Raw genomic sequence first — 19,099 nt, 5'->3', positions numbered from 1 at the left:
AATTGCCACAACCCTGGTTTGAATCCTGGTTCTGTCCCTTTCACTCTGGGTGGCCTCGCCTCCCCTGTGCGAGTGGGGCCCTAATGGGGGCCGCACAGACATGGGGTGACATGAAATGAGCTGCAGCCCCCTGGTTCACTGTATAGCCAGACTGCTGTGTTCACATTCTGGCCAATGCTTCCTGGCTGTGTGACCCTGGGACAAGTCACTTCCCGGCTCTCAGCCTCAGTTTTCCTATCTGACAAATGGATGCACCACCTGTCTCCACCCCACCCTTCATGGACCATGTGACCTTGGATAGTGGAAACTCACTTGTCTCGTCCAGGCTGCGCAAGCCACCGGCCAGTGTGCCTCGAGGAAACCAGGACAAACCCGCAGGGTCTCCGTGGCTGGTGTCTTGGGGGAGGGCTTGGTCAGTATGGACAAAAGCTTGGATTTAAGTTAGTTATGTCTTAGTCTCTGGCAATTTTTCTTCCTTGTCGAGAGCTAAGAGCCCTCCCATTTTATAGACGAAACCGCGGCCAGGACAGTGGGAGGTGGCTGAGTCTCTACCCAGCCCCAGGCTCTGTCTGCATTTGGGCTTGGGCTGGGGTCCCTGGGGCTCCCCCAGTCTTGCCTGTTTTGCTCCGTCTCCCACTCAACCTGGACCAGACACCCCGACAGTGCCCAGCGTGGCCTGGGGGCTGGGCAGGCAGGGCTGGCTCTCCCACTAAGGGTGGCAACAGTCCTGTGTTTGTAAGTGACACCGGATGCTGGACTGGTGGCTGGCTCGGGGCCTCTCCTTTCGGGCCAGCAGGAGCCATTGGGGAGTTCCCCGTGTGTCCAGGGTGCCCACGCCAGCTGCCTGCTGTCTCATTGTCCTCAAACCTCTCCTGGGGGCCTCGGAAAAGGCCTCTGCAGCAATGGGCCCACGAATGTCCCCTTTCTGCCCCCAAAGCCTCCTCAGTGCCCACTGTGTTGTGGCCGCCCCTGCTCTGCCCTGAGGGTCTCGTGACTCGATCCCGCAACACTGAGAAAGACAGTGTGTGTGGTGGTTCAGACCAGAGGTCGCACAGAGGACCCTTGTGATAGAAGCATCTGCATCGACAGTGGTGGCCGCACTGCACTGAGCGAGAAGTGCCCAGAGCTGAACACACGCACACTCGCATGCACACGCTCAGACACTCACAAGTGAGTGCGTGTAAAACTGGAGCGACTATCAGTGTTAGTTTCCTGGTTTCGCTGTTGATATTGACCTCTAGTTATGTAGGGATGGTTCCAGTGGGGGAAGCTGGCTGAAGGGCACTTGGGAGCTTGCCATGTTCTTTCTTACGATTGAATATGAATGACTACAGAGATCTAAAAAGAGCATAGGCTTGGGGGTCAGGCTGCCCTGGGTTCGAGTGCAAGTCTGCCCCTTGTTAGCTGTGTGAATCAGAGCAGGCTTAACCCCGCCAAGCCTCAGTTTCCTCATCTGTAAAATGGGGATAGGGTTTAGTACTGTGTAGCGCTTGTATGAAGGTTAAATGAGTGGATACATGCTAAGTGCTTAGAGCGATGGGGGCACGTGCTGAGTGTGACGTGAGGATGCTGTTGCTGCCATTGTTACCGTTTGTGATGTTATGTGATTGTTGTGGTTAGTCGGGCACTAGCTCGTTTTATACCCGTATCAGCCACGGGAAGGAGGGTGCTTGTGATCCCTGCTTCTCAGGGGACGGGATACAAATCCCAGGCCAGAGCCTGTGTGTGGTGGCTCTTTGGCCGGGTGGCCCTGGGAAGGTTGCTTGCCCTCTCTGAGCCTCAGTTTCCTCCTTTTCTTCTCACTTGTAGGCCAGGCTAGGAGGTCAAGACATGGGGCCGGCTCAGGACCTGTGAGAACCAGGCAGCTCTGGCCTCTGGGCCCACCACCTCTCAGCGGCCTCCTCTGAGCCTCCGTTTGCAGCCCCACAGTGTGACTCGGTGTCACTGCTGTCTGCGGGTCACTCATGTGATGGCTGAACTCCTCTCTTCTCTGAGTGCTGTCCTCCCTTGCGCTGTCCTCTGGGCTGCATTTTTTCTTTCCCTGCTGTTCCCTTGGTAGGTACTGGTTTCCCGCAGACCCCTTCCCTCCACTAGTGGTTGTGAGAAGGCCTTCGGGGGTGAGCTGGCACTTAAGCGTGGGATATGCATTTCCGTCCAACCAAAGCCAATCTGAGGGTAGCCGTCCTCCAGGGTCTCCTGAGAGAGGGTCTGCAGGTGGTTTTCCCCTTACAGCTGGCTAGTAACTGAGCTTGGGCCCCCAGGCTTCCCAGGACATCCAGACAGGGCTTGCTTTATGCCTAAGGATTCCAGAGGGTTCCAGAGCATTCCGGCTGGGGGACAGGTGGACACCTACATGCAGGGTCTGAGCTGCCGAGAGGGGCTTCCGCCATCATGTCAGGGTGATGGAGGCTTGTGCCTGGGGCTCCGGGGTGTCGGTTAGAGGTTGGGGGTCTCAGGTCTGGCTTGGCTGGGCAGAGTCTGGATGGGCAGGGAGTGGGGCTGCGGCTGGGGGCACCCCGGGCCTCTGTGCTGTTTCTTAAAGCTCCAGTCATGGTCCTGCCTGGGGACCTTGGTACATGCTGTGCCCTCTTCCTGGAAAACCCTTCCCTGAGATCTTCACACCTTCCCCTCATTTAGGCCTCCTGAAAGAAGCCCCCCATGCCCGCACCCCTCAGTCATTCCCTGTCACCTCACTACGGTTACCACCTGGGATTTAATGAATGTCCATCCGCCATGTCCCACCAGGATTTTGTTCACCTTGGTCACCACTGTGTCCTGAGTACCGGGCTCATAGTAGGTGCTGAGCAAACACTTGTGTCGGATTCAGTGTATTCCGCAGACTGTGGACCTGAGCTTGTCCCTTCTCAGCGAGTGGGGCCTTTCTGGGGACAGAGGCGCTTTGCTTTCACAATTCATCCTGGCCAGCCACACGTGCAGGGCTCCTGCGAGGGGGCCCCTCCAGCTGGAATCCACGTTGAGCGCACCTCCCTCTACCCCAGAAGTTCTGCAGCTGAGGGTTGAGAATGCGTTTGGGGCACTCTCAGAAAACTAGAGTCTTTTGGAAAGCAGTGTGCTTTTGCTCAGAAATGCCCCATAGGAACCCACCAAGCACCCCAGAAAGTCTGCATTAGCTAAAGAGACTCAGGAGCAAGGAAAGTCGGGACCCCTGTGGCGACTGGGATACGGAGGAGGGGTGCAGACTGCATCAGCTTCATCGCAGGCGGGGCAAGCATTCTGAGCACCTTAGTTTACTGAGCCCTTCTAAGAACCCCATGAAGGGGGCCCGAATCAGCCTCTCCAGATGAGGCACAGAGAGGGTCAGCAACTCACCCAGAGACACACAGCTGCAGGCACACACTGTTACATAGGTATGATTAATATGTAATGGCATTTTGTGTACAGTTGTTTCCCTGCCCAGGGTGACACTTAACGCTTTAAGCAGATTATCCTCTTTCATCCTCAGAGACCCTTTTGTCATGCCTGTTTCAAAGGACGATGGCACAGCTGTAGAGGAGGCAGGATTTGAACCCAGGTTCTCAGGGGCCCTCCCCAGGGCAGGTGCTATTTTCTGGGAATCTGGCTCAGACCGCTTTCCCAGTTTGAGGCCAGAGATGCCCAAACGAGTGGGTTTGTCATTGTGGCACAGAACAGGGGAAGGCAGGAGGGGCCGCCCCCTTTCGTGGAGTCGTGCATTTGCATGACAATGAGCCCTTTGTCCCCGGGTGCAGCCTCCTTCCCAGGCTAATAACATAATTCCCGGCCTGTGAAGTTGTAATGGGCCTTTTCTGCCTTGGGGGGGGCAGCTGTGTGGGCCGGGCAGGGCTGGTAATAAATAGAGAGGTGGTGATTATCAGGGGCCCGATGCCCCCTTCACCCTTCAGGGGATGGGATTTACTCCCACTGACACCGGAGCAGGCTGACTCTGAGAAGCTTCCTTGGCCGGTTTATCCCCCCATCCCATGCTGAACCACTTCAGGCTTCTTGGCCTGTGAGGTGGGGCAGCTCTCCCCAGAAGCGTGGGTGTGAGAGTCCCTTGTTTCCTGTAAAGTCCAGCGGCTCCATGGCAGGACTGGTCAGAGAAAGCCATTCAAACCCTGGACATGTAGCTTTAGTCACTGTGCCTCAGTTTTCTCACCTGCTTAGTGGGAATTCTGCTGGGGCTTGGCCATGGGGCAGGCAGGGCCGTGGTTGGTATAGTGGGGTGAGTGGTGGTCCCCAGAAGATACGTGTACGTGTTACTATTCAGCCCTGTACGTGTGACCTGCTTTGGAAAAAGGGTCTTTGCAGATGTGTCTTGAGATGAGGTCATCCTAGATTATTGGGTGACCCTAAATTTAGGGACCAGTGACCTTATGAGAGACAAAGAGGAGAAGACACACCGAGGGGATGGCCACGTGAAGACAGGCTGAGACAGCAGTGTCTCGGCCACAAGCCAAGGGATGCCGGGAGCTTCCAGAGCTGAAGGAGGCAGGAAGGAGACTCCCCTAGAGCCTCCGGAGGGAGCACGGCCCTGTCAGCTCCTTGATGTCAGACACTTGGCCTCCAAAGCAGTCAGAGAGTACGTTTCTGTGGGCTGCCATTGGTGCCGATTGGCCAGACCTGGAGGGTGGGATCAGCGTCCCCCGGAGTCCAGGGCTCGGGGTGCAGAGGAGGTGGTAGCCCAAGGGACATCGGGGTGCCGTGTGCCACAGCTAGCTCACCCTGTGTGTCGGAGAGGGGCCAGCTGTCGGTCCTTGCCCAGCATCCTCTTTTCCAGCCGGTATGTGTCCCGCTGGGGTGGGGGATGCCACTGAGGATTTACTGTGGAAATGGGCCCAGCCCCTCCCACTGCCTGTTGTAGTGAGAGGCCTCTCAGGTCCCCCCTCCAAGCCTCTGCCCTCTTTGGAGAACATTCCTGCCTGTCACTTGCCATCACCCCCTTTTTCATGCTCCCTTAGGCTTCCCTGGCCCTCTTTTGTGGCTTCTAACTGACCATAAGTCAGCCTGCAGGCTGTATTTGGATGTCAGGCTGACTTATTGGGTTGGGTTTATAGTCAGTGTTTTTAAAATAAAAACACTGAATTGAGAGATGTCTCTAAATCAGATTTTCTTCTCGAAAGGATTGGAAGCTGTGGGTCCCCTGAGCCCCTTTCCTGAGCCCCGACCACTCCCAGCCTGTGCCCTTCACACAAGCAGCCCCACACCCCGCCCCTCTCCCTCACTTGATGCTGGCCTGGCCCGGATGTGTTCCAATGCGGGCCTGGTATCTGCAGCCCTCCTTGCTCTCCCCGCTCCCTCTTTCTGGCCTGGGACCCTGTCCCCTGGAGCCCTGTTAGTTTTGCTCCCTCCACAAACTGGGACTCACATCCCGGGTGGGTGCTTAACTTCCCCATTGCCACTCCTGAGCATCTAAGCACGTGTCACTGGACGCCTGGGTGCATGGGCGGGGGGCGGGGGGCTGTGGCTTCTTGATGACTGCTCCATTATCAGACACTCACTGAAGCACAGACGTCCTCGGGCTGATTGAGTGGCCCCTACGTGTCCACATTCCAGCATTGGATGGAGCTGGTCAGAGTGGACCCTTTTCCCCCTCGGCCTGAGTGTCTGGGTGGCAGTAGGGGCCAGGCCTGTGGGAGTCGGGCCGCTGGGGTCCAGACTTAGACTGTTGGTTTGCATGGGAGGGCCGTTGTTGAGTGGGTGGGCTCCCGGCTGGGATGCCACTGCCGGGGGAGCTATTCTTGGCAGCAGAAACATTTGTCCTTGTTCACATGTGGCAGAGGACGTCCCCCAGAGATCTGCCCTGAAATACTAGGGACGACCCCATAAATTCCTCAGCAAGCTGCTCTTGAGGGCCCCATGTGGTGTGCGTGAAAGAGGAGGAGGGGTGGGAGGAGGCATTTCCGGCAGCTACACAGCTGGGGACACGGGTCGCCAGATGTTGGTGCAGGGAGGTCGGTGGGAAACTGGGGCTGCTGCCTTCCTTCCTGGGAGGTGGCCCCCCTTCCCCTCGGGGTCTCAGCACGAGACGTGAGTGATGGGATGGAGGCTGCAAACAGGCGGCAGAGAGAGAGCGGCCTGGCCTGTGGCTGCCTGGCCTGGGGTCGGGGCCAGGGGCCCCCCTAGAGGGGCAGAGAATTTCAGAGCAGCCCCTCCCTGTGTCCAGGCCTTAGGTCCTGAGGTGATGTGGGCCAGAGAGGAAGAGGCCTTGTCTGTGGTCCAACTCCGTGCTTGGCTGTGAGGTGCCGCTGAGTGCTGGGACCCCTGGCAGCGCCCTTGCCAGCACTGGGTTTCATGGGGCAGCCCTGACACAAGGAACCACCACAGGGCAACCCAAGCCAGTTGGGTGCTGTTGACTAGCAATTAGGGAGGCCTTCCTGGAGGAGGTGTGTGGCTTATTTAATTTTGTTATTGTTCTTTAAATTGTGACAAAGTGTGCTTACCAAAAGATTTACCATCTTTTAAGCGAGCAGTTCAGTTAAATACATTGATTCACACTGTTGTGCAACCATCACCACCATCATCTCCCAAACTTTTTGATCTTGCAAAACTGAAACTCAGTTCCCATTAAGCACTATCTGTGCCCCCCCCACCCCCGCCCCTGGTAACCTCTACTCTACTTTCTGTCTCTATGGATCTGACTCCTGGTTTGTCTCATGTGAGTGAAATCGCATAACCGCATAGTATTTGTCTTTTTGTGTCTGGCTTGTTTCACTTGGTAGAATGTCAGACCTGTGACCTGCGGCCCGTTTTCTCCTTGGTTGCTGGTTCTTTCCCATCAGGCAGTGAAGTGAATGGACCCAGGGCCGCAGCCCCTCATCCTTTAGAAACCCAGTCCTGGCTGCCCGTGCGTGGATGAGCCGTTACTGTGAGCAGCACAGGCTGAGCCCGACACAGCTCGCCACTTGCGTCCCTGTGGCCCACTCGTTCCCAGCCCCAGGGTTAAGTGGTTTGCCCAGTTCACAGCGGGGGGCCAGCGTCCCACCCCCCATCGCCCAGACACCAGCCTCTTCTCTGGGCCCCTCCTTCCCTGTGCAGGGACAATTGCCGTGGGGAAGACCAGGTGGAGGAGCCGGGCCTAATGGAGAACGTGTCCCTCCCGGGTGCCCGTGGACCACAACAAGGAGGTGCCGGGCAAACAGTCACGTAGTGTTTGCGGGATGCCCAAGGCAGAGGGCGCCGCTCGGCAAGGGTTTCCGCGTGGGACCCTGTGACCTGGTGTGTGGGGACGGTTTGTCATGGCTGTGGTTTCTCTCTCTCTTTCTCTGTTCCTTTTAAAATTAAATGGGGAGAAGAGTCAAGGAGGAAGTGATTTTGAGAAGATCCCTGTGGCAGGGGGAGCAGGGCTGGGCTGCCCTGGCTGGAGTCCAGTGGACACAAATGTACCAATTAAACTGGAAACGAACGGGCCTCCTCGGCAGCTTCAACCAGCACTGCTTCCCTTCTGCTCGCCTCGGAGGGGTGTGGGCTGAGTGGGGCCTGGACTCGTGATTTTGGGGGTCAGAATCAGGCCTGGCTGCTTTCTGGCTGTGTGATCTTGGGCCAGTGAGTTCACCTCTCTGAGCCTCGGTTTCCTGATTTGTTGCATGCAGACGATCCTTTTTGGTGAGGGAAATTGGAGCTTCCCGCTGTGTTGGTGCCTGGGGCTGAGATCCAGCCTGCTGTTGGCGAGGAGATACAAGGATCCTGGGAGGGTGTGAGGCACAATTGGGGGTGCTCCCGTCACAGGGGCTGGGGGCCCTTTTTAGGGGAAGGGGGAGATGGGGCCGGTGCCTGGTGTGTTTTGCCCCAGGCCAGTTTTTCCCTGAAGTTTGGTGTAGGCCTGGTCCTCCAGCAAGGCTGAAGCAGCCGTGTGTCCTGGGGCCTGGTCATCCCCATAGACCTGGAGCCCTTCTCCCCATGGCCCCTGGCTGTGTGTTCCCCTAAAGGGCCACTGTACCCACCTCCCCAGATGCCTGGACCCCGTGGGCTGGGGGATCGAGCAGAGGAGGATGGAGTGGGCACATGCCTGCCACTCTCCTGGCCTCAGTTTCCCCATCTGCAACAGGAGGGTGTTGAGTGAGATGTGTGCAGTCACGGTTTCAGGGCTGGGAGGGGCAGCCCCCCTCCTCCCTCTGTTCAGACCCTGCGAGGCCCAGTGACCTCACGGGAAGCGCTGTCTTCAGGTGTGGGTCTCCCCATCCTGTGTGACCTTCTCAGTAGGGACTCGCTCTATTGGTCAGTTCACTTCACCCAGTCTCAGTTTGCTCATCTGCAAAGTGAGGATACTAATAGAAGCTACCACTGTTACTGATGGTATTATGATCGTTACGGTTAGCTTGCCCGCCTCCCTGCCCGGGATTCTGAGCAGTGCAGGGCAGTGATGGCCACAGCTCTTATTTCGGGAACTCTCCTCTGGGCATGGAGCTTTCCGTAGATCTTTTCCCAATGAATCTTTCCATTGGTCTCTCCCTGGTTGGATTCTAGAGTTCGGACAGAGGTGGTTTCTTCCGGGTCCTCTGTGCCCAGCGGGCTGGGGCTTAAGAAGCAGTTGTGTGGACTTGGGGGTTCCCCGGGGGTGAGTGTGCTCAGCTGTGTCCCCTGTGGGGGCTGGCAGGGAACCTGACATGGGAATATTAGTGGAATAAAGGCATGCTTGGCCCTGGGGGTTGCTTTAAAAAGTGAGACCAGAAAAACCCTGGCAAATTAAACAGTTAAACGGATATCCATCCGTCAGTCTATCTGTTTGTCCATCTGTCCATCCATCCATTCATCTATCCATCCATATATCCGTCTATTCATCCGTCCGTCCACCCACCCAACCCCTGCTGATACGTGGCTGGGGGCTTTCCCTGTTGGGACAGGCCTGTCACTGGATGTTGTCTGATTGGCAGGCCCATGTGTCTGTCTGACTCACTGCTGTAACCCCAGTGCCTGCACATGGTAGGTGCTCAGGCAATTTCCTGATTGACCAGAACAGGGTGGAGACCACATTTGGAATGGTCCCAGCTTGGGGGCGGGCAGGTGGCAGGCCTGAGGGCAGCACCTGAGTTGAGCTCTCAGTGTGGTGACGGAGGCACTGTGCCAGGTTCTGGGATGTTGCAGTGAACAAAGCAAATATTTGTTGGGTTAGATAGTGTCCCCTCCAAAATTCACGTCCGCTTGGACCGTGTAAACGTGAGGGGGTCACTGCAGGTGTCGTTAGTTAAGATGAGGTCACACGGGAGTAGTATGGGCCCTGATCCAATGACTGGTGTCCTTGTGAGATGAGGGGACACCATAATGATGATAGAGACTCAGCGGGAGATGGAGGCGGAGGAGCGGCTGGGGCCACCAGGAGCTGGAGTGGACCAAGGCAGGAGCCGGCCCTGCGACACCTGATTTCAGACTTCTGGTCTCCAGCACTGTGAGAGAATAGATCCTGTTGTTTTCTGCCACCCAGTTTGACACTTTATAGGGCAGCCCCTAACTAGTACACCTACTGTGTGCCAGGCACCGTGTCTCTCGGGGATTCAGCTGTCAATTCAGACAAACATGGAGCAGCTACTGAATGTCAGACCCGGTCCTAGATGCGGAAGAGACAGCGGTGAGGACTGACGGGTCCCTGCCCACGGGCTCCCAGTGCATCCGTGTGTCTCTGGCCTGGGACAGGCTGGCTTGGGGTGGGGGTGCAACAGGCGTGTCCCCTCCGTGGGACCCATAGCTCCTCCGAGCACCCAGGGGCGTCCGATGAGCGTGCATGTGTGCGTGGGTGTGTGCTGGGGGCTTCTCTCCTGCCTGGCAGCTGATTTTTAATTCTGAGGCTCCCCCATCTGCCACAAGTTCCAAGAAAATTACAGGCACGTGTGGCGCAGACAGCTCACCTTTCATCATCTCCCGCAGCGTGGGCTCAGGTCTGAAGGCTCCCAGGCACATTTCAGCAGTTCTGTCACCTTAACAAGCGTGCCCCACCCCCCTCAGAGACATCTCAGCCCCAGGCGGCTGTAATTTCACCCTCCCCCGATCTGAATCAGACTGCTCAGGACACGGAAAATCTAGGGGATGTGTCTCAGGGTGGCCTCGGCCTCCCTATGTGGGCTGGAGAGGAATGTGGGGACAGCAGGGCCCACAGAACCTTTCAGGACCCCTCTCCCCCACCCTAAGGAAAGAGGCCTCTGCCCAGCAGGGTAGGGTGGATGCCTGTGGGGGGCTCTGACCTCTCATGCTGGACAGGGTCATTCATTGAGCACCTGCTGTGTGCCAGGCGCTGTGATTGGCTCCGGGGACGCAGCAGAGAGCAGGGTGGATGTGAAGTCCGAGCCAGGGCAGTGACAAGGGACTGTGGGGTTAGCAGGACAGTGGGATGCTGCCACATTGGACCTGTAACCTATGGGGTCTCCTGTGGGCCGCTGAGGGGTCCTTGCTGTGCGCCGCCCCTGGGGCAAGTGTGGTAGAGGGCCACACTGGAGGCCCTGCCGGCCATTCTTGGGGAGGCCTGCTGTGGACTGTGTGTGAGGAACCCTCCTCCAGCTGGCTCCTGGGGTGGCAGGGCACGCTCCCTGGTGCCATGGTTTGTAGCTTGGCTGTGCAAGGCTTGGTTGGGACTCGGGCTCAGAAGCGTCCCACGCCACCTGGCCAAGCACTGTCCTTTTTTCCTTGGAGCTCTGGCCTTGCTGAGCTTGCCTTATTGAGCACCTGCTGTTTACCCGACACGCTTCACAAGCATGCATCCTTGCAGCGGAAACCCTTGTGTCCCTCGGCAGCTGAGGACACTGAGGCTCAGAGCCATGGGGCACCTGGCCCAACGAGGGAAACAAAGGGCTCCCGTCCCCGGGGCCGCTCGGCCTCTGTCACTGTATGGTGAGCTCTCTCCGAGGCCTTCCCGCCATTTGCCGCTTCTCCATCTCTGTCAGTGCTGCCCCAGTCCCACCAGCGTTCTCTCTCGCTTGGACGGTTGCAGTGGCCCGCTAGGTCTCCCGGTTGGTCCACTCTTGCTCTCCACAGACTGTGTGTCAAACACTGTGACCCTTTACCCACTCCTCAACTGCCTGCAGTGGCTCCCCGAGGCCTCGGAACAAAAGGCATCCTTACCATGGCCCCGTCTCCACCCTCTGCCCCCAACCACCCATCTGCTTTCTCTCTCTCTGGATTTGCCTCTTTTATATACATAGAATCATACGTTATGTGGTCTTTTGTGTCTGGCTTCTGTCACTTAGTCTAATGTTTTCAAGTTCATTCATTTGTAGCGTGTGTCCACACTCTGTTCCTTTTAATGGCAGAATCGTACCCCACTGGGTGGCTCTAGGACATTCTGTTTGTTTACCCATCATCAGGTGGTGGACACTTGGGTTCTTTGTACCTTCGCCTGTTGTGTGACTCGTGCTGCTGTGAACAAGCGTGGACATTTATTTGTTTGAGTCCCTGCTTTCAGTTCTTTTGGGAGTGTGCCTAGGAGTGGAATTGCTGGGTCATATGGTAACTCCATGTTTAACATTTTGAGGACCTGCCAAACTATTTTCCTAAAGTTTTTTTTGAGTTGGCAATAAATGTGGCTGAGGTTGGGAGGAGTGGAAATTGAGTTTATTGAATAAACTCATGGTGAATGAGGGAGGCTGGAGGTCCACACAGGTCCCCAGCTTTGGGGACAGCCTGCACAGGAGGACGCTAGGCCAGGGAGGTGGGAGGGTGAACCCTTGATGGATGAGGGGGGAGGCTTCAGCCCCCCAAGCTCAGCAGTGGACACCCTGTAAGTCCTGAGGGGGTGGGAGGGCAGGGATGTGGCTGAGGATTCTCCAGGGCTGCTCTGAAAAGGTGTCACCTTCCTGGCTTCTAGAGCCCATGGTGCAGTGCCACCTTGAGCACCTGGCAGGGGCCTGCCATCCCCAGTCAGCATCTCATTAGGCAAAGGAGGTTAGAAATGACTTGTCACCACCTTGTGCACCACGAAATCAAATACCAATTTGGAAGTGGCCTGCAGTGCTCTTGGAGGAGGGACACGTGGCGTGAAGCAGCGAGCAGCAGTCCTGCCTAAGCTCTGGCCTTGTGTCCTTGGAGAGGGCAGAGCGGGCACCTGTTTAAAATCCAGAGAGGGAGGAATAGAATGGGCTTTGCTGCTTCGGACGAGCGGGGCCTGCAGGTTTTGAGACCAGCAGGAAAGGGGGAATTCTGAAATGGTCCAGCATTGGAGGCCACACCTGCCCCCTCTCCCAAGGCCAGTCTCGTGTGTCTGGGCTGCAGGACAGATGCCACGTTGTTCTGGTGGAGCTGGCAGGGGCAGCCCTTCCTCCCTCCCACGTCAGATCACCGCTAGGACTGCACTGACCATTCTAGGGACGGTACTTCATCACAGTAGCTCCTGTTGGTTGTGACCCAGCCAGCAAGACTTGTTCCCGTGTTACATGGACATCCTGTCTCGGTGGCTGGGTAAAGTCCACGTGGGCACTTCCTGACGTGGTTGCAGGGGCGTCAGGCTTCTCTCTGGACCTCTTTGGCTTTTCAGTATTGGAAGGCTTGACGGCACCCAGTTGAAGCATTGCCTCCTCTGTGACTCCCTCCTTCCCTGGGTGAGTCAGAACTTTTGGTGGCAAGTGACAGAAACCCAGGTTGGACTGGTGAAGGCAAAACACCCAGGAGCACCGTGGCTTCTCTAAATAAAGAAGCAGGCTTGGATTTGCCTGCGGGCACAGCTGTCATCAGGACCCGAATGTCCTCTCTCCACCCTTCAGCTCCACCTTCCTGCGGGTTGGCATCATTCTGGGACAGGCTCCTGTCACGTGCGCCCCCGGCTTTCATCCTCCCAGCTGGTTCCTCCAGCAAAAGGCTCACGACTGACTCTCATTGGCTCAGATTGAGTCACATGCCCATCCCTGAACCAATCACTGGCCCAGGGGAAGCAGAAATCGGATTGGCCAGGCCCAGATCACGTGACTACTCCCAGCGCCTGGGGAGGAAAGTCAAGTCTGTAGTAGAAGGTGAGGGTGGGGAGTGGGGTGCAGCTAGGGCCCCCTGACGGGGCCTCATCCCTCCCCTGACCGCCGTGATCGCCGTCTTCCCTCCCGTACCTGCCCGCGTTAGACCTCCAGTCGGCAGATCACCAGGGAGGGCTAGGGCGGCCACCCGCTTGGAGAAGGACAGCTGTTCCTGGGAGGGCAGAGTGACGAGGGACCTCTTTGCAGGAAGCTGGGGCACTTTCTAGTTACCTGATCACGTGAGATCGCACAGGAACGTCCAGGTGGCCCCCGCACCATCTTGGGTTTTCCTGAGCTCTGGGCGTGTTGGCATGGAGGGGCGGTTTGCACATGGTGGGGCCGGGGACACACCTTCTCTGAGTGGCTGAGTGGAGGCCTGGGGCATGTCCGGCTCTCGGTCCAGTGTGGGCAGAGAAGCCTCTCGTAACCTGGGGCAGGGGAGCATGGAGCAGTGGTCCGCAGAGAACGGATCCTGGGGAGTATGGGGCCCCGGAGATTTCTGGGCCAAGGCAGCTTCCGATTAGGGGCCCCCTTGCTCCCTTGATTCTTTCTTTCTGGGTCTCAGTTTCCCATCTGTGAAGCCAGTGGATATTTATTGGGATTCTCTCCAGTGTAGACACATGGTTTCTCTGTTGCCGCCAGGAGCCTTTGGGGGCCCAGGTGGCTCTCATCCGTGTCCTCCGCTGTTTCCCTGGTGTGGCCCTTGGTGTCCTGATGCACTGCTCCCACATCATAGCGTCACCGTCCTGCAGAGGCTCCCCAGGAGGCCCCAGCCTTGCCTGGGGTCACTCTGTGACCCATATCCTGCCCAAGCTTTGACTGCCCACCACCTCCTGGGGCAGTCGTGTACCTCCCCCGGCCATGCCTCTCGTGACAGGTCCTCAGCTGCTTTCCACAAGCTCCCGGGTGCTCTCGGAAAACTTCTTGGAGTGGGGTCAGGGGGCATGGGGCTTGGGAACCATCACGGGGTGGTGGGGGCAATGCTGTCATGGTGGGGGTTCCTGTGTCTGCTGAGTGAGGCCCTTGGCAGTGGGGGAAGGCACCCCTCTTCCTGGTGTAGCTTGGGGGGCAGCTGCTGGCCTAGCCTGGGGCTCAGTTCCTCCAATGCTGTGTCACGTCTCCTGTGCTGTCTGTGGGTAGGGAGGAGGGTCAGGAGGACCTGTGTCCTGCTCTTCCTTACGGGCACCAAAGGAAGGGCTTAGCGCCCCCAACGGGGTCCCACGAGGAGTTGCTGCCCCGTGTCTGATCTTCTTTTCTGATTTTCTCACAGGTCCCTGTGACAGGGCAGCCCGCAAGCAAATGACGAGGACTGGCTTATAATCCTCAGTGGACATTGAGAGGGAGCTGACCTGGACAAGCCCCGCCATGTCGGGGTCCACACAGCCTGTGACGCAGACGTGGAGGGCCACCGAGCCCCGCTACCCGCCCCACGGCATATCCTATCCCGTGCAGATCGGCCGACCCCACACGGTAAGGGCGCCCAGGGCCACCTTTGGGGCTTTCTCCTGTCACGGAGTCCCTGCCCAGTTCCTTTTTCTCCTCAGAGTCAGGGCTCCTGGTGTGGCTCAATGTGTCCCTGAAGGGACGTGGGTCCTCGGCAGAGACCTCCGGCATCCGTGGCCTGCCAGGCTCTGTGCATCTGGTAAAATCTGTTAGTTCCCACTTTAAAGATGGGAAGGTAGAGATCAGGGCCAGGCTGAGCTGGTACATCTCAAAGTCAGCAGAGAAATTTGCATGCAAACATGAAGTGCCTGCTGTACACACTTTCCTTACCATGCTGTAAGATTGGGGTGCCTTCCTGGGGGCCGCTGCTTGTAGTCCCTACTCTCTCTGATCCTTAACCCCAGAGTTTCTTCACTATGGTGATGCTTGTGGCCCTGAGACGACGAGGCCCAGTACATGTCATGTCTCAATCCCTGAACTTGGGGTCCTGGGTGGTGGTTCTATTCACTGAGTGGGACAGCCTGCCTGGCGGGGAGCAGGTGTGCTTTCAGTACTTGTGCCCTCATAGCCAGGTCTCCTAGGCTGCACCCCCTCTGCCCACACTTCCTGCCTTCACCTCTAGCTGCATGAGGACAGGCCTTTGGTTCTGCTCTGTGGGCATTGTTAGGTACCTCCTGTATACCATAACCTTGTGTGCTTGCCAGAGGGCTGACTCTAAGGGGCCTGGGCCTCCCCTGTTTGGCCTCCTGGCTGCTGGGCAGTGGCTGAACCCCTGTAGTCACAGCTGGGGTAGCAGCTGGCCAGTGTGCATATGTCCTGCTGGCCAGTGTGGTCCTTCCTCATGAGACAGAGAGGAAGTGGCATGGAAGGACATTTCCATCAGTGAGTGAAGCGTGGTCACATATGAACCCACTGGCCCAGCCTGGGGTGTCCCAGACAGTGGCCTCTTGAGGCCATGTGCCCTCCTCCACCCCCGGAAGCTTGTCAGAGCCAGCGCATGAAAGAGTTACGAGACCTATCCCCTGCATGGAGTCACCCAATCTCACAAACAACCCAATGAAAGAGTACCTCGAATTGTTTTCCCATTTTGCAGATGAGGGGACTGAGGCCAGGAGGTTAAATCACGGTGAGAAGGCAGCCTGCTTCAGCCTCATGGTGCTGAGCCTGGTGTTGGATGCCTCTGTTTATGGGCACCTACTGTGTGCCCAGGGCTGAGCAGTAGCTCCCGCAGGTGAATTATCATGTATTGGTAGGGTTCCAAGCGGGAACCCTGTTCCAATCATCACGTATTCCAAGCGGGAATTCCTGCCCTGTCCCAGGAATTATTTTGCTTTCCCCTTCCCGAAACCCAAGATATGAACTGTTTTCTGTTCTCCACGATGAATTGTTTCCACAAAGTTGCGGCCGATACTACCAACCACCTGGGTTCAAGGAGCCGATTTTCCCGATTTCCCAACCAACTTTTCTCGGGATTCAGGAACGGGAAAGTGAAAAAAAAAGAAAAGAAAATTTCTTTCCCGAGAACGGGTGGGAATTCCCGCCCGGAAACCCTGTTGCCATTGTCGTTATCATGGGTGCCACCAACACTAACAAAATTAAGGGCTCTCGTGTGCCGAGCGCGTCCTGTAGGGCAGACGTTTTGCTCAGTCCCGTCTGTGGACAGTATACTGGCTCCTTTCTCCTATTCACCCCAGAGGGAGACCCTGACGCTCTTCATTCTGTAGATGGGAAATACTTTGCAGGTGAGGAAACAGGACAGGTAACCTCTCTGAGTCTCAGTCTTCCAGGCACACGATGGGGGTAATGGGAGCACCCATGTCCTGACCCATCAGGACCAGACGTGACCTGTGTACTGTCCTCAGGCCAGTGCCTGACACACGTGCAGCCCAGGTGCCCCTTTGCTCTTGTATATGCTCCTGTCACTGTTGGCTGCCTGGGGAGGCCGCCCCCCCGGGGCGCCTGGCTCATGCCTCTGCCTCTCTTACTTCTCCTCCCCTCCTGCTGGGTTTGCACCCCTCTCCCACCGCTTACCCACGGACCCAGCCTCGGGGACCCAGCCCCTGCCTTCCTGATGTCCCTCCTGCGCTTTGTCCTGGCTGGGCCCTCTCGGTCATTTGGGGTCACCAGCTGACCCCAGACACCTCCCATTCTTCCCCCGCTGGAGCGTCAGTGATGCAGGATGTGGCTGGACAGGACCCAGTGGTCACCACCCCTCCAGCAGGAGGCGAAGGCCAGGGGTGAGTGGGGGCCCTGGGCAACCATTGGGTGGGGCGTCTTTATCCTGTGTGGTGGCAGCAGTGTGTGCCTAGTCCCTGACCACCCTGCCTTGTGCTGGGGCGGCCCAGCGGGGACCCTGCTTGTTAACTGAAGGCAGGAGCCAGAATACTGGGCAGGGGTCTTGCTCTTCCGGGTGTGTATCTGGGGCTGGAGCTGCTTTCCTTTGGCTGGTGTGAAGGGAGCGACCCCTTCACACCAGCCCCACCTAAAGTCAGGGCATGGTTTGGGAGTTGCCCCTATTTTTTGAGACTTTGGAAGACAGGGTGGAGAAGAGAGGCAATCGAAGCACAGAAAGACGAATGCCCCATCCAAGGGCGAGGTGGGAACCGTGTCCCAGCTCCTGGTATAGTATTATAGCTGAGGCAGGCTTGCTGGGGTGTAGGGGCAGGGCCTCGACTTACGGACCTGTGACCTTCCTGGGACTCAGCTCACCTGCTCCCGACAGGCTTGCCTCCGGGGGTGGCACCTCCTGGCCCTGAGACCTCCTCCAGGTGCTCTGGGCATAGGGTGGCTTTGATGACCAGTCCCATCTGCAGCCTGAAGAACCTCCAGGTGTGGCTTTGAATCCATTCCTCCCAACTTGCTGAGTGACATCGGCTACTCACTTAACTCTGTGGGGCAGCCTCAGTTTTCCCATCTGTAATATGGGTGTCATGGATCTGAGCCCTCGAGGTGATTGGGGTGGTGAGTGTACATGGCAGTCGTCTCTTTCCCCCTGGCAGGGTAGCAGGAAACTCAAGGAGGCCTGTGCCCCTCAGGACTGCAGGACTCTGGACTCTGAGGGGTGGTGGGAACTGACTCTTCTGCCGGCCGTGCTTTGGCCTGTGTCATCTGCAGGCCGCTGGTGTGCTATGCCCAGCACAAATGGAAGCTTGGTTCTAGATGTGCTTGCAGACAGACGCCTGCACCCCAGGCTGCGGAGGCCTAGTTCTGCTGACCCAGCTTCAGGCACACTCCGAGCCTCTGTGGATGTCGGTGTGTGCGTGGCTTGTGGAATTCCACCTGCTTCCCCTGCAGGATCTCTCTATGCCCTGTTACCTCCCCCACAGCATCAGGACCCCACATTTTTCCCTGAGGGTCTTTGCTTGGTACAGAGGGTCTCCCAGGATTGAGGGTCTTGACGCACCCTCCCTCCTTGCTTCCTTTGGGGCTTTTTATGGCCCAGCTCGAGTCTGCCTTCTCCCCCAAATCCTCCGGAACCCCCTCAGCTCTCCTGAGCTCCTGCAGTCCTTGTGTTGAATGAATGTGTTAAAGTCAAAAGACAGGATCTGAATCCCAGAGCTACCCCTTGCTGTGTGGCCTTGGGCAAATTAATTAACCTCTCTGTGCCTCATTGTAGAAGGGCGGTAGAAGGGCTGTTTGAAGCACAGGCTCTGGAGTCAGACTGCTTGCATTCACATCCTGCCTCAGTGACATCCTAGTCGTGAAACTTTGGACAAGTGGCCTTACCGCCCCGTGCCTCAGTTTCCCCATCAGTTGACTGAGGGTAGTTAAAAGATGGTGAGGATCAAATTAGTTGACATGTGCAGAGGCCTTTTCCCAGTGCCTGGACAGAGTTAGCATGCACTGATGTAGAAGAGTGGTAACTCTGATGATGACACTATTGCTATGACGACAGCGTAGCTGTTTGTGTCCTTTTCATTTCTTCCTAGAACACACTGTGGGCTTTTCCTCTGGAGGAGGGTGGCTGACTTCTGTAAATATTTCACGCTTTCCAGGCCATGCTGTCTCTGTCACAACTATGTGGTGCTGCTTCCGTTGTCTCATGAAAGCAGCTCAGCCAAGACGTAAATCTATGGCCATGGCCATGGCCATGAGCCAGTGACATGTGATGAAACAGGCTGAGCCTGGCTTTGGCCTTGGGTTGCTGACTTCTGCCCTAGATCAGTGCTTATCAAACTCTGTGGGAAGGACCAGTATGTTTAATTTCCAGTTTGTCACAAACTGATACATGGTCCTACTGCGTGTGACCCAATTCACAGATGCGGGGGCTGGGAGGGGTGTCTAGGCTGAGGCCAGGAGGCCCTGGGGTGAAGATTGGTGGTGTGGACACTGCAGGAGTGGCCCCTCACATGCTTCTTAGACGGACTTCGCTGACGAGCTCATCCCACTTGGCTCCTGAATTGGGAAACTGAGGCCAGAGAGTTCTTGCAGTGGCTTCTCCATACCCACTCTGTGGGGGCCCCTGCGCCACGTGACTCTTGCTGCCTCGGTTGGCAGTTGTAAGTGCTGTCTTGCCGAGTCCCTCTCCCGAGGGATTGGGCTGTCTGCCTCTCTGCCACTTTGCTTTTGTGCTAAAGAGCCGGTGGGAAAAATTTCCTCCTGGCAGACTGCAAGACCTGCTGATTTCTTTTCACACCTCTGTGCGTGCGCACAGAAGATCTTTGCCTGGCAGCCTCGCCAGAGCAATCCCAGAGGCCTCCACTCCCTCCCTCAAGCCCTTTCTTCTTCCTTTTCCCCCACCTCCCCGTCTACAA

The 19,099-nt window shown here is 57.0% G+C and overlaps 1 protein-coding gene across 24 annotated transcripts in view; it reads left to right on the top strand.

Moving 5' to 3' along the window:
* The window catches only part of NCOR2 (nuclear receptor corepressor 2), a 184,401-nt gene that overhangs the window by 35,355 nt on the left and 129,947 nt on the right, over window positions 1-19,099 (top strand). For 23 of the 24 annotated variants that reach the window (XM_074321469.1, XM_074321471.1, XM_074321472.1 and 20 more), the window contains one exon: window positions 14,173-14,372. In XM_074321469.1, coding sequence (XP_074177570.1) covers window positions 14,268-14,372 — 105 coding nt within the window. In that variant the 5' untranslated portion in view covers window positions 14,173-14,267. Of the gene's footprint in view, window positions 1-1,809; window positions 2,056-14,172; window positions 14,373-19,099 lie in introns of all 24 variants that reach the window. The other variant, XM_074321466.1, reaches the window with a different exon arrangement.

Source organism: Rhinolophus sinicus, linkage group LG16, assembly GCF_036562045.2.
Source record: "Rhinolophus sinicus isolate RSC01 linkage group LG16, ASM3656204v1, whole genome shotgun sequence".
NCBI lineage: Eukaryota > Metazoa > Chordata > Mammalia > Chiroptera > Rhinolophidae > Rhinolophus > Rhinolophus sinicus.
The sequence above is the reverse complement of the archived record's forward strand: the minus strand, read 5'-3'. Positions and strand labels throughout refer to the sequence as shown.